A 14,886-nucleotide genomic window follows, 5' to 3' on the forward strand; every position below is an offset into this window, starting at 1 on the left:
AGCTGGTGAAAAGAGCTTCAGCACCATGGACAGCTCAGTTCTGGCATAACTAGGGGAGTGAGCAGGTGCTCCTGGTTGGCTGCTGGGCCTGAACTTATATTGGCTCTGAGGTAAAGGAGAAGCATCAGTGAAGGCTGAGTTCTTTGGACATTGTGCTAGCAACAACTACTTGTCCCTCTCTAGTAATCTGGCCATGCTAGGGAAGAGAAAATGGTCTTACCCCTGCTCTCTAGGGATGTCGCACATGAGGTCTGCCTTCACTGAAACCTTCTTTACTCCTTAGAAATGCCAGTGAGGGTTTGGAGAGGGGAATAGTTACTTGTTTAAACACCTCCCCTTGCTGAAGGGCTGTGTTCTTCCCTTACAGAACCAGGTCAGATGGGACATCAAATTTAGGAAATGTCACTGATCGAAGAGCCCTGGATCAGCTGTTTGACCCCTGTTTAGGCATCCGTGGAAGGTCTTGGATGAAGAGTTAGATCTAGACCTCATAGAGATGAGGCCTGGATTCAACAAGACTCTAATCCAGATTCATTCCTGCCTGGCCTACTCCACAGCTGCATCACCAGAGGATGTGCCATCTAAGAGGCAGATTAAACATGCCATGTGCCATTGCAGTGTGTGTCTTTGGACATGGGAAGGGTGAGAGAAATGAGATTCATGGGGATGAGATACCTTCACATTCCCATACAATTCAAAGGGTGTTGTGGTGCAATCGAGGAACTGTTCCCACAAACTGGTTATAATTGTGCTGCCTAGAGCAGGTTATGGGTGTGGCTTGAAGTTTTTGGTGTGCTACACAGGCAGCAGTCCTCTCACATTGTATGTGTTATATATTTCAATGGCTGATGTGTTTTTGTCTTGTATTTCAGTAGGAAAAAACCTGTGGAGGAGCTTGATTTCTTTGTGTGAAGTCTTTGTCACTTTTTGGGGGTCTTTTAAAAATCCCTCTGTGAATGTATCATCTGAAAACTCATAATTAGTGTATTGGTATCATCCTGAAAAATTGTGTGTGGCAATATGGTATGTGAGGTTGGAAAGGGACACTGCATGCTGTTATTAACTCATCTTACAAACAAATGTGGGCAAACAGCTCTGTCTGAAACCAAGCAATGTATGCTGTGGTGAATTCTGTATCAAAGAAGTAAACAGCATCATCAAGGAGGAAGGGAAATCAAGGAAGGTCAAAAATAGGAGGAAAAGGAGCCAAAAAACATCTTTTCACATAGACATTTCGTCTCCTGGTAACCAGCTGGTAATATGTCTCAAAAGGGGTACCGGACTATACAACGAAGAAATGGATTCCCTGATGTCCCCTCTCCATCTCTCCTCACTACCTCTGAAAGGACAGAGAGACAGCAGTCACTACACCAGCACTAATGTGCTCAGAAACCAGAGTGGAGTCACAGAATCATAGAATCCTAGGGCTGGAAGAGACCTCAAGAGTCGAGTCCAACCACCTGTCCAAACAGGACCAATCACAACTCAATCATCCCAGCCATGGCTTTGTCAAGCCAGGACATAAAAACCTCTAGGGATGGAGATTCTACCCTCTCCCTAGGAACACATTCCAGTGCTTCACCACCCTCCAGAGAAAGAATTTTTCCTAATATCCAACCTACGCTTCCCCCACTGTAAGTTGAGACCATTGCTCCTTGTTTTGCCATCTCCAATACTGAGAATAGCCTCCCTCCATCCTCTTTGGAATCTCCCTCCAGAAAGGTAAAGGCTGCTCTGTCACACAGATAGAGGAGGAGATGGCTTTCTTATCTGCTAACATGTCTGCTAGCACCTTGGGGAGGACACCTGGGCTATGAAAATAACTCACAGCTAAGGCTTTGATCTCTACCTTCGGTGGGTTCAGGTACCAGGGTATCATATGTTGCCTTTCAATACAATAACAAAGAGCACCTACCTGTAGGTCACAGGGCCTAACGATGCCCAATAGAATGTGTGCCTGGTACTGTCCAGCACCATCCTGGACAACACCAGGGTATGTGTCATAGTATGTCAATAAATAGACAGACAAGTTGCAAATCCTGGTCCCAGGTAGAGGTTCCTAAATATTTTGATATCAAAACACAATGGCTTTGATGAAAAAATCCAACACACATATTGACTACAGAAAGAAAGATTTTTAGTGAATACTAGTAAGGAGACGTAAAGATCCAAATTGGTTACAAAGAAATAAAAGGTAAAATGTCAGCAATACCTAACTTGAGAGCCTAAGTGAGTTCAAAGTAAAGTGTTGTCTCATCAAGTGATGTTGTAGAGAAAACTCCCAGTTTCCATGCTATTTTGTTCTGTGGAGATTGCCACAGAATTGGCACCCACACCATGCTCTCTCTTGGGGAGTGTTACTCTTGCTCCCAGTTGTTTTGCTGTGCCCTTAGGATACAATAAACCTCATTGTGATAGAAATCACCTTTCTCCACCTTGGAAATGGACACAAACCAAGTTACAATCTCTACAACATCCTCACAGAGCACATAAAGGACCACAGAGTGTCAGAAAGAAGCAAAATTTGCTTTGGTTCAACTATAAACATAACACATTTTATACTTTTGCAACTACATCATAAAACCAACTCCAATGCCATGAAAAGTATGGACTCAGGTGAAAAGATTCAAGAATGGGTCAAGAGTTTATTCTTGGCTTTCCTCAGGGCACCTTTCACCTCCGTGTTCCTGAGGCTGTAGATGAGGGGGTTCAACAAGGGGATCACCAGCGTGTAAAACACTGAGGCTATTTTGTCAGTGTCCATGGAATAGTTTGATGTGGGTCGGAAATACATAAAGAGGAGGGTGCCATAAAACATGACCACTGCAGTCAAGTGGGAAGCGCAGGTGGAGAAGGCTTTGCGCCGTCCCTCGGCAGAGCGGATCCTCAGGATGGTTGACATTATATAGACATAGGACAGGAGGACAGTCAAAGCACTGCTCACTATAATGAAGCATGCAAAGGCAAACATCAAAATCTCATTGATGCGGGTGTCAGAGCAGGAAAGTGCCAGCAGTGGGGGGGTATCACAAAAGAAATGATTGATGACATTGGAGCGGCAGAATGAGAGCTGGAATAAATAGTATGTGCCTGTTGTTGCATCTGCCAATGCCACCCCACACACCCCAGCTACCAGCAGGTTACAATGCCACCTGGACATGGTGACTGTATAGAGCAGCGGGTTACAGATGGCCACATAACGGTCATACGCCATCACAGCCAGCAAGAGACACTCAATATCTTGAAAAAAGAAATATAAATACATTTGCACGGCACAGGCAGTGCGAGAAATGCTCTTCTGCTCAGCTAAGAAATTCTGCAACATTGTAGGAGCAATTGTTGAGGAATAGCAGAAATCACAGAAAGACAAATTTCCAAGGAAAAAGTACATGGGGGTGTGGAGTCTGGGGTCTATCTTGATTAACAAGATCATCCCCCCATTCCCCATCAGGGTGATAACAAAAACCAGTAGGAACAACACAAACAGGGGTACCTGCAGCTCCGGACGATTTGTCAGTCCTGAGAGAATGAACTCAGTCACCTCCGAGTGATTTCCCTCTTCCATCTTATCTGAGCAGAAATGAGGCAATTGCAGGGATGTGGGGAGGTGGATGGCTCTGAATACCTGTCTGTTCTCTCTGCCGAAGTAAGTGATGAAATATGGGTACCAGTATAGCTTGAAAGAAGGACTTAGTCTAAAGAGTCTAAGTTCACAGCTGATCATTCCAGGTGTTCCATACAATGCGCGCAACTGTACAAATACAAGGACACGAAGGTTAACCATACCACTCACACGAATACTGTTGTTCACTAATCCGAGCAGCAAACATTGATTTGTGAACTTGTAAGAGAAACAGGGTGAAACCATCTCAGTCAGACGAGAATATAGTTTAGCTCAAAGGGGTGAGATTAATGTGTGTTAATCTCTCTGCCCTCTTTAGGCAAGGGGAGGTCTGTGGCTCAGCATGTCAGTTTGGGGTGAAGCTTGTGTGCTATGCTCATTACTGTTTTTGACACTTAAAAATGGCAAGTTCTTTAGTCTTAAGGGATGCCCAGAGAAAGGAGTTCTTTTAGTGACTTTGTAATGGTCGTTTTTTCCAAACTCTGAGGTTTTTTCTTTAGTTGGATGGGTTGCATTCTGACTCAGGTATTTAGTGCTAGGGAGCTAGAATTCAATACCTGCTTATCACCCTTTTGTCTCTGTGTGTGTGGCTTGTATGCAAGACAACAGCACATACCGGATGAGAGGAGACAGACGTGGTGCAGTTTTGACATCAACAGATGCTGCTAGTGTGGCGCATTCAGGAAGTTTTATACTGAGATCTGTGATCTATGGAACATTGTTCCTGAAGCACCTGGGAATACCTGAGCTCAGAGAGACCCAACACTTCATTAACGAGCTCAGGAAACCAAAGCCACCATGTGGGTAACTCATGCCCTGAGGATTAATTTGGCTCACGCTTTCCTCCTATTGTTATTAAATGATGCAAGTTGTGTCAGATTTCTCTAATATGAGCTTAGGGATTCATGGCATCCCATTCATTTCTTTTCATGGCAGAAGGTGAGTTTGATAAGTTGTTGGAAAGCCAATACTTTCCACGGAAAAGATAACTCAACGGAAGAGGGGAAAATTCTCTTCCTTCACCCTTCAGTACTGGGATCTGTCCTGTACAGGATCCTTGCTGGATCTCATCTTGTGACATGACCTACTGATAACACTAACTGGGCATTTCACATAGCAATTCTCTTCCTTCACTTACCAGGAGCTTTTGTCAACCAGCAGAAAGTGACTATGGATTCTCCCCTGGCTTGCAGTGATGTCCCACAAGCCATCAGGCCCTCCTTAGACATGTTTCAGTCATCAGCTTGTGCCCACTGAGAATACTCACAGCATGCACAAACTGTGCTAGGTCTGGCGGACATGGATAGAAAAGCTCAATGATGTAAGTATCACATCAGCCCTGCCCATTAGCCGAGGTCCTTTGCCTGTGTGCATAGAGGTCTCTTCATTGGAGTCCTTGACCAGATCCCCATCCGATGTAAATCCTCACAGCTCCATTTTAGCCAAAGGGCCATGTCTCAATGGCTGAGCACGTACTCAACCAAAATGGGGGAACAGGCGAAGAGCCTTAGTGGATTTAATACCACTTACCCCTTCCCTTCAGGACTGGAAGGGTTTCTAAAATAAATGTGCCAGCTGTAATTACTCAATTCCATATCATGTGTTCTCAGAAGGTTCTAATAGAAATCAGGAATCTTCAGAAAGTCCATGTCACTTGACATAGCATCATTGAAGTCACTGGTTTCCTAGAACCTCACTTGGCGTAAATCAGTGTAGTGCCAATGAACTCCTGCTGGTGAACAGAAACTTCAGCACCATGGACAGCTAAGTATTGGCAGAACTGAGGGAGTGAGCAGGTGCTCCTGATTGGCTGCTGGGCCTGAGCCTACATTGGCTCTGAGGTAAAGGAGAAGCATCAGTGAAGGCTGGTTCCTTTGGACATTGTGCTAGCAGCAACCACTTGCCCCTCTCTAGTAATCTGGCCATGCTAGGGAAGAGAAAATGGTCTTGCCCCTGCTCTCTTGTGATGTTGCACATGGACAGACATGCTCAATGGTATAACCATAACATGGGCACTATCCATTAGACCAGGTCCTCTGCCTGTGTACATGGAGGTCTTTCAATTGGAGTCATTGGCCAGATCCCCAGCTGGTGTAAATCAGCACAGCTCCATTGGAGCCAAAGGGCCTGATCTTCAAATGGTGTAAATCTTAGCACATTTTCAACCACAAGCAGGGGAACAGGCCAAGAGACATGGTGGATTCAATATCAATTACCCCCTTGAAATCTAGACTGGATGTGTTTCTAAACGAGAGGATCCAGCTGTAATTGGTGCATGAGGTTCCATGTCATGTGGTCTCAAAAGCTCACACTAGAAATCACAGATCTATGGAAAATCTGCCTCAGTTAGATGAAGCCAACTCACTAACCCGGGTGATAGAGCTTTATTGATGCCGATGGTCCAGATCCCTGGCTGGTGCTGATCAGCTTGGCACCACTGAACTCTTGGGTGATTATAGAAAATTGCAGCACCATGGACAGCTCAGTGCGGGCAGGCCCAGGGGAGTGAGCACTTGTTCCTGGCTGGCTCCTGGACCTGAGCCTGCATTTGCCCTGGGGTTAAGGTGAAGCATTAGTGCATGATGGGTCTGTGGCCGATATAGTTCAATGGCTTATGTGTTTTTGTCTTGTATTTTGGAAGCCTATGGAGGGGCTTGATATCCTTTTGGGAGCTTTCCTCCCAGCCTTGTGGGAGGGACAGCTGGACCTGGGGATCAACCGATTCCTTGGGACAACTAATGAAAAACAGGGTCAAGGAGTGCAGGCTAAAGGTTTATAATAAGGGAACCAGATGGGGACACCGAGCAGAGAACCCCGGACAGCGCCCACTGTTCCTCAAAACTGTCGATGAAGCCAGTGGACACCACCCAGAGGAACTCTGCCTGGATGTGTGAAACCAAGGAGGAATGAAAGTAGGCCCCACAGTCTCAGAGCACCCCCTTGTCCAGCATCCTCCACCTGGTGTGAAACATTAGTGCAGGAGTGGCCTTCCCATGGCTCTAGAGCTGCATGCAGCTCTTTGCTCAAAGAAATTCAGCTATTGCTAGTTTGGGGCCATGCACGCAGACTGCTCATGGCTGCTCTGCGCACACGCCACAGCACCTGGAAGGAGAAGCATGTGGCTGTGGTGGCAGCGACTTCGGTGACACCCAGGCATTGCGTTAGAATGGGTGGGAGATGGGGGGTGCCTGATTCTGGGGGAGGGGAAGGGGATTCAGTTAGAGCAGGGAGGCTGAGAGTACATGACTCTGGGGGAGGGGTGGGTGCATTGAGTTAGAGCAGGAGGTCTGGGTGTTCCTGGCTCTGTGGGAGGGAGAGGGCATTGGATTGGGACTGGGGGTGCCTGGCTCTGGGGCAGAGGAGGGAGATTGAGTTTAAGGTGCTTCAGCACTCCACCCTCCTGTCTAACCCAATGCCTCACCCCACCCCAGAGCCAGGCACCCCCAGCCCTCCGCTTGAACCCAAAGTCTTTGTGGATGCAAAATAAGGCAGCCAACACAGATGTCATATTTAAATTCCGGGGCAAAAGAAGAATCAACATGTACCTGGTTTACACTGTGTTTCTTTGAAGAAAATTCAAAGGCTATTGTTTGCCAGGCTGAAGCAATTATTCTGAGATATGAATCTCTCCATTATTATTTTGGAGCCTGTCAAATTTGCAATTTGGATGAACCTGAACTTTTAGAACTATAAAAAAGCCGTAGTCTTCATTAGTTAAAAAAAATGAGAAAACCGTACCATTGATCAACAAGCTGGAGTGAAACAGGTGCTTCAAATTGTGCTAATTTAGTCCTCAATTCAGTTTAATTTTAAAAATCACACCGGACATAATAGGGTAGCAGTGTTAAATTTAAAATACATGGTGGGGATGCTTATTTTTAGTGTGAGAATATTACTGTATTTTTAAAGTTTCTTTTGTCAATTTGATGTTTGTTCCTTGTCAAGTTCTCTGACGATCTATGGAGCGGCTGTGAATTATTTAAGTCACTAGAGATTTTATTATTGGTTTTTGTCGAAAATGTCCTGTAATGTTATTTTTATCACTGCATTTTGTGTACTATATATATCTAGCCATATATATCTATATAGATATAAAAATAAATATATAATGCATGGCTCTTTGCACTCTGTCTCCAGCTATTTTGACTCTTCATCTCTAACTGATTGGCCACCCCTGCATTAGTGCATGATGGACCTAGGGGGCACATATTTCAATGGCTGATGGGTTTTTGTCTTATATTTTCGAGACCTGTAGAGAGGCTTGATTTCCTTTTGTGAGCTCTTTGTGATTTAGTGTTTCTTTTTATGTCTTTTTAAAGTATTCCCTGTAACGTGCACAGACTGTCATCATGTGTAAATGTTTTTCTGTCCATCCTGGTTGCTGCTTATTGCTGGCTTTAATTTAAGAAGCAGCAAATGGATTTAAGGTGAAAAACATGAGACCGGCCTCATGTTTGAGTTGCCAGTAAAATATGGGGTAAGCTAATGGCTGTGTACATAATTTTCAGGGTATCTTCAACTATAGAATCCACCCAGTTCTCCTGAATAATTAATATTCAGGCCTGGAGGCTCTGAGTGATGTCATCAGCTCATTTGTGAGACCTACATGGTGAATCTGAAGAATGTTGCATGACTCTGTAAAATGAGTCTAGACATACCCTTGGGTTTCCTGTATTTCCAGAAAGAATCCCAGCCAGGGAGGAATCTGCTATTCAGCTCTGAAGCTATGTTTACACTGCAGAGCTTTTTTGGGATACCTCCAGTATCCTAGAAAAGCTATGCCGTGTCCAAGGAATGCGTCCTCTTTTCCGGAACAATTTCTGAAAAAGTGGACGCGTTATTTTGTCATCCCTGTATTCCCCAGTGAATGAAGAAGAAGGCTGGTTCTGCAAGTGGAGGTTTTTCCAAAATTTGGTCTCGTCTAGACAGGCTGAATTTTGGAAAAGCCTCTTCTGAAAAAAAGGTGGAAAAAGAGACAGAAATTGCAGATCGCAATTTGTGTATCTTTTCCTGATTTAACTCTGTAGTCTAGACATAGCCTGAGATGCTCTCAACCTCTCCTTCCAAAGTTTTTCTAACTAATTAATTAATCTTTGGAATAAATGCATGAAACTGAGAATAGCACTGTTGAGATGGATTCCCCAAATAACCTGTCTATAGAATTATTCTCCTTCTTTTGGTCCTTTGATTCTTCCTGTGTTTTATTCACAACACAATAGCTCCAACAGGGGAGACTAAGGTCATGTCTACACCACTGGCTACATCAAGACCACTGTGATAAACAAAGCAGTATTTATTTAACACGAAGACATGTTTAGTCTGTGAGAGAGCATGTTCCCATCAATCTCTGTACTTCCCTTCCCTCCTCTCGGTGTCTGTGTTCCGTCATGAATTCTTATCAAGGCTGGTCTACAATGATGCTGTTAGGTGATTGAATTTGTACTACTTCTGTGATGCAACTCTCCCATTAATACAGCAGGGGATGCACTCTTCCATAAGTTGAAATGTGTTATAGCTACATGAAGTGATATAACTTAGAATTGATCCCTCCCTGTGAGACATTTCTGGACAGGGCCCTTTGTTCTGTCCTGGATCTTTCTCAGCCACCATCAATGCCAGTGCTGTAAGTTTATCTGAGTCTGGTTCCTTTTAATAGCTACATCAGTGCTACAGAAAATGGCACAGAGAGTACCCCGATAAAGGTTCTAGATGACACCCAGCTGGGAGAAGTGGCAAGTGTCTTGAAGGAAAAGATGAGAATTTAAAATGATCTGGACAAACTGTTGAAATCACTCTAGGTAAATAGGAGGAGGTTTAATAAGGACAAATGCAAAGTGCTCCCGTAGAAAGGAACAATCAGTTACATACACACAAAATGGGAAATTACTGTCCAGGAGGGAGTATCGCAGAAAAGGATCTAGGGGTCAGAGTGGCCTACAGGCTATATGTGTGTCAACATTATGAAACTGATGCAAAAATCCCCACATTATTCTGGGATGTGTTATCAGGAGTGCTGTCAGCAAGATACAAGAGGCAATGCTTCCGCTCTACTCCATGCTGATTATGACTCAACTGGAGTATGTTGTCCAGTTCTGGGAACCACACTCAGGAAAGCTGTGAAGAAACTGGAAAAGTCCAGCAAAGGGTAACAAACGTGATTGAAAATCTGCAAAACATAACCTCTCCAGACAGACTGAAAGAAGTGGGTTCATTTAGTCTGGAGAATGGAAGGCCAAGAGGGAACAAGAGAATAGATTTCAAATATGAGAAAGGGTGTTATAAAAAAGAAGGAAAAAACATTAATCTCCTTAACCTCCGATGACAGGAGAAGAAGGAATGGGTTTAAATTGTAGCCAGGGATGTTTAGATGGGTCATTAGGAAAACTTTCAACATTGTCACAATAGCTAAACATGGGAATAAATGGCTGGGGGTGGAATCTCCATCTCTGGACATATTTAAAAGCAGGTGAAATGAACACCTGTTTGGGAAGGTCTAGTTAGTTCTTGGTCCTGCCCTGAGGGCAGGTAACTGGATTAGATGATCTCTTCCAGTTCTATGATTCTATAAATCTCAGGGAGACCAAGAGTTCATAGCCACTCTGCTGATGTGGTATAATTATCTGGTGTCTCTATGCTTGAAATAATTTCTTTTTAACTGATGTTGTAAAGAAAACTCACCATTTCCATGCTATTGTCTATTCAGTTCAGCGCAGACTGTCATAGACTAGGTACCCAAACCATACTCTCTCTTGGGAACGTTACTCCTGCTCTTACTTGTTTTCCTGTGTCCTTAGCTTACAATAAGAACATAAGAATGGCCATACTGAGTCAGACCAAAGGTCCATCCAGCCCAATATCCTGTCTTTCAACAGTGGCCAATGGCAGGTGACCCAGAGAGAGTGAATCGAACAGGTAATGATCAAGCGGTCCATCTCCATCCTCTGACAAACAGAGGCTAGGGACAACATTCCTTATCCATCCTGGTTAATAGCCAGTAATGGACTTAACCTCCATAAATGTACCTAGTTCTCTTTTAAACCGTTATAGTCCTAGCCTTCACAACCTCCTCAGGCAAGGAGTTCCACAGGTTGACTGTGCGCTGTGTGAAGAAGAAATTCCTTTTATTTGTTTTAAATGTGCTGCCCATTAATCTCATTTGGTGGGCCCTAATTCTTATATTATGGGAACAAGTAAATAACCATTCCCTATTCACCTTCTCCACACCACTCATACCTCTATCATATCCCCCTTAGTCTTCTCTTTCCCAAGCTGAAAAGTCCTAGTGTCTTTAATCTCTCCTCATATGGGACCCATTCCAAACCCCTGATCATTTTAGTTGCTCTTCTCTGAACTGTTTCTAATGCCAGTATATCTTTTTTGAGATGAGGAGACCACATCTGTACACAGTATTCAAGATGTAGGCATACCATGATTTATATAGAGACAATAAGATAGTCGCCGTCTTATTCTCTATCCCTTTTTTAATGATTCCTAACACCTGTTTGCTTTTTTGACTGCCGTTACACACTGCGTGGTCATCTTCAGAGAACTATCCACGATGACTCCAAGATCTCTTTCCTGATTAGCTGTAGCTAAATTAGCCCCCTTTATATTGTATGTATAGTTGGGGTTATTTTCTCCAATTTGCATTACTTTACATTTATCCACATTAAATTTCATTTGCCATTTTGTTGCCCAAGCACTTACTTTTGTGAGATATTTTTTAAGTTCTTCACAGTCTGCTTTGGTCTTCACTACCTTGAGTAATTTAGCATCATCTGCAAACTTTGCCACCTCACTGTTTACCCCTTTCTCCAAATCATTTATGAATAAGTTGAATAGGATTGGTCCTAGTACTGACCTTTGGGGAACATCACTAGTTACCCCTCTCCATTCTGAAAATTTACCATTTATTCCTACTCTTTGTTTCCTGTCTTTTAACCAATTCTCAATCCCTGACAGGATCTTCCCTCTTATCCCAGGACAACTTAATTTACATAAGAGCCTTTGGTGAGGGACCTTGTCAAAGGCTTTCTGGAAATCTAAGTACACTATATCCACTGGATTCCCCCTTGTCCACAAGTTTGTTGACCCCTTCAAAGAACTCTAATAGATTAGTAAGACATGATTTCCCTTTGTAGAAACCATATTTTGCCCAACAAATTATGTTCTTCTATGTGTCTGACAATTTTATTCTTTACTATTGTTCCAACTAATTTGCCTGGTACTGCATTAGATTTACTGGTCTGTAATTTCCAGGATCGCCTCTAGAGCCCTTTTTAAATATTGGCATTACATTAGCTATCAGAAACTGTTTTAAAGGATAGGTTACAAACCATAGTTAATAGATCCGTAATTTCACATTTGAGTTCTTTCAGAATTCTTGGGTGAATTCCATCTGGTACCGGTGACTTGTTACTATTAAGTTTGTCAATTAATTCCAAAACCTCCTCTAATGACACTTCAATCTGTGACAATTCCTTAGATTTGACAGCAACAAAGGAAAACTCTGGTTTGGGAATCTCCCTAACCACCTAAGCTGTGAAGACTGAAGCTAAGTATTCCTTTAGTTTCTCCACAATTAGTTTATTGTCTTTAAGTGCTCCTTTTGTATCTCAATTGTCCAGGGGCTCCACTGGCTATTTAGCACACTTCCTGCTTCTGATGTACTTAAAAACATTTTGATATTACCTTTTGAGTTTTGGGCTCATAAATAAAGCTCATTGTGATGGAAAGCACATGTCTCCTCCTTGTGCAAGAACACAAAACAAGTGACAATCTCTGCAACCAAAAAACAGTGTACACAAAAAGCCATAGATTATCAGAGGGTACACAAACTCCATTTGGTTCAGCTATAAATATCACAATTCACAATTGTGACTATATCATAAAACCAACCCCAACACCATGAAAAGTTTGGACTGAGTTAAAAAGCTTCAGGAAATCCTTCGGAGTTTATTCATGGCTTTCCTCAGGGCACCCTTCACCTCTGTGTTCCTGAGGCTGTAGATGAGAGGGTTCAACATGGGGATCACCAGTGTGTAGAACACGGAGGTTATTTTGTCGGTGTCCATGGAATAGCTGGAGGTGGGTCGGAAATACATGAAGAGGAGAGTGCCATAAAACATGCCCACTGTGATCAAGTGACAAGCGCAGGTGGAGAAGGCTTTGCGCCAGCCCTCAGCAGAGTGGATCCTCAGGATGGTGGAGATGATACAGACATAGGAGAGGAGAATGATCACAACACTGCTCGCTATAATGTAGCACATAGAGGCAAACATCACAATCTCACTGATGCGGGTGTCAGAGCAGGAGAGCGCTAACAACGGGGGGGTGTCACAAAAGAAATGATTGATGATGTTAGAGCGGCAGAATGACAGCTGGAATATATAGTAGATATATGTTGTTGCATCTGCCAATGACACCGCATACACCCCAGCCACCAGAAGGATACAAAGCCGCCTGGATATGGTGACCGTATAGAGCAGCGGGTTACAGATGGCCACATAGCGGTCATACGCCATCACAGCCAGCAAGAGACACTCTACATCTTGAAAAAGGTAACATAAATACAATTGCACAGCACAGGCAGTGTACGAAATGCTTTTCGTCTTGGCTAAGAAATTCTGCAGCATCTTGAGGGCAACTGCTGTGGAATAGCAGAGATCACAGAAAGACAAATTCCCGAGGAAAAAGTACATGGGGGTGTGGAGTCGGGGGTCAATAATGATTAAGAAGATCATCCCTCCATTACCTACCAGGGTGACAACATAAATCAGTAGGAAGAACACAAACAGGGGGACCTGCAGCTCCGGACGATCAGTTAGTCCTGAGAGAATGAACTCAGTCACCTCCGAGTGATTTCCCTCTTCCATCCTCTCTGCGCTGTGATCAGGCAGCAACAGGGAGGTGGGCAGGTGGATGGCTCTGTACACCTGTCCCTCCTCTGTAATGAAGTATTGAAAAAAGGATGCCATTGTGACCTGAAAGAAGGGTTTAGCTCCCCAGAGCCAGGTGTTAATGTAACCCACACACCTAGTGTGGTTACTGAGCAATGCAAGTGGTACCTAGACCATGGCAACAGCTAAAATCAAGGGACCTCTACAGCATGGGTTAGGAGCTGGCTGGCTTTTAGCTCAGAGAGTAGAGGCTCCTGTACTCTGCTTCAGAAGTCACAGGTTCAAATCCGCCAGGTCGTGGTTACATTAACACTTAGTTGTTCCAGACAATGCACACGCTGTACACTTACAAAGTCACACCAGTTAACTGTACCGTTCACAAAAACAATCCTGTTCCCTAATCTCTGCAGCAAAAAGAGAGTTGTGCCTCTGCTGTAGGAGAATCAGTGTGAAACCATCTCAGTGAGATGAGATCATTGCTTAACTGAAGAAGGGGTGAAATTAATTTCTGTCAATCTCTCTGCCCCCTTTAGGAAAGGGGAAATCTGTGGCTTGGCACCTCAGTTTGGGATGAAGAGTGTGTGCTGTGCTAATGACATTCGTTGTGTCATGTTTTTAGTCTGTAGGAAAGCCCAGAGAAAGTGTTGTCTTTAGTGTTTGGAAAAACAGGCAATTACAAAGTGTATGAAGTTTTTTCTTTAGTTTGAGGAGCAGGATCTGGGCTCAGGTGTTTAGTTCTGGGGAATCTTCAATTTCATACCTGCTGATCACCCTGGTGTCTCTATGAGTGTGTGTCTGTGATGCAGGAGAATAGCACGTACCTACTGAGAAGAGACAGACGCGGTGGTGTTTCCCATCAAGAGATATTGCCATTTGGAGCATTCAGGAAGTTTTATACTGAGATCTGTGATCTACGGTACATTATCCCAGAAGCAACTGGGAATACCTGAGTCAGAGAGACACTACACCTCATTAATGAGCTCAGGGAACCAAAGCCACCATTGGGGTAATTCATACCCGGGTGATTAATTTGTGCTACTCTTTCCTTCTGTTGTTTTTAAATAATTAAATTTGCTGTTGGCGTTATGAAGTACAAGGCTAGGGAAACATGGCATCCCACTCCTTTCTGTACCAGAAGGGTATGAAGTAAATTTGAACAAAAATAGATTGTGTGTTTTGTTCTTTGTGGAGACCAAACTTTTAGTCATTCATCTCAGAAATACCAGAGAGGTCCCTGTGATACCACATCCTCCCATCCTCTGGCTTAGGGCATGATGCTGCATGATTGCTTCTCCTCTTGTTGTACTACCATGGAACATCACCAGAGTCCCACAGCTGTGGTCTGGGGAGGAGGTGAATTTAATA

General features: G+C 43.7%; 2 protein-coding genes across 2 annotated transcripts; both read right to left on the reverse strand.

The window, feature by feature from the left end:
- Positions 1-2,626: 2,626 nt before the first annotated feature.
- LOC102450906 (olfactory receptor 8U9-like) lies at positions 2,627-3,583 on the reverse strand. The gene has a single exon (XM_006133568.3). The coding sequence runs from the start codon at positions 3,563-3,565 to the stop codon at positions 2,627-2,629; it is 939 nt and encodes a 312-aa protein (XP_006133630.1). The 5' UTR covers positions 3,566-3,583.
- Positions 3,584-12,558: 8,975 nt separating this feature from the next.
- On the reverse strand, positions 12,559-13,497 carry LOC102450665 (olfactory receptor 5AR1-like). Its single transcript, XM_006133567.3, has one exon. The coding sequence runs from the start codon at positions 13,495-13,497 to the stop codon at positions 12,559-12,561; it is 939 nt and encodes a 312-aa protein (XP_006133629.3).
- Between the last annotated feature and the right edge of the window lie 1,389 nt (positions 13,498-14,886).

Source organism: Pelodiscus sinensis, chromosome 5, assembly GCF_052426305.1.
Source record: "Pelodiscus sinensis isolate ZL-2025 chromosome 5, ASM5242630v1, whole genome shotgun sequence".
In the NCBI taxonomy this organism is placed as follows: Eukaryota; Metazoa; Chordata; order Testudines; family Trionychidae; genus Pelodiscus; species Pelodiscus sinensis.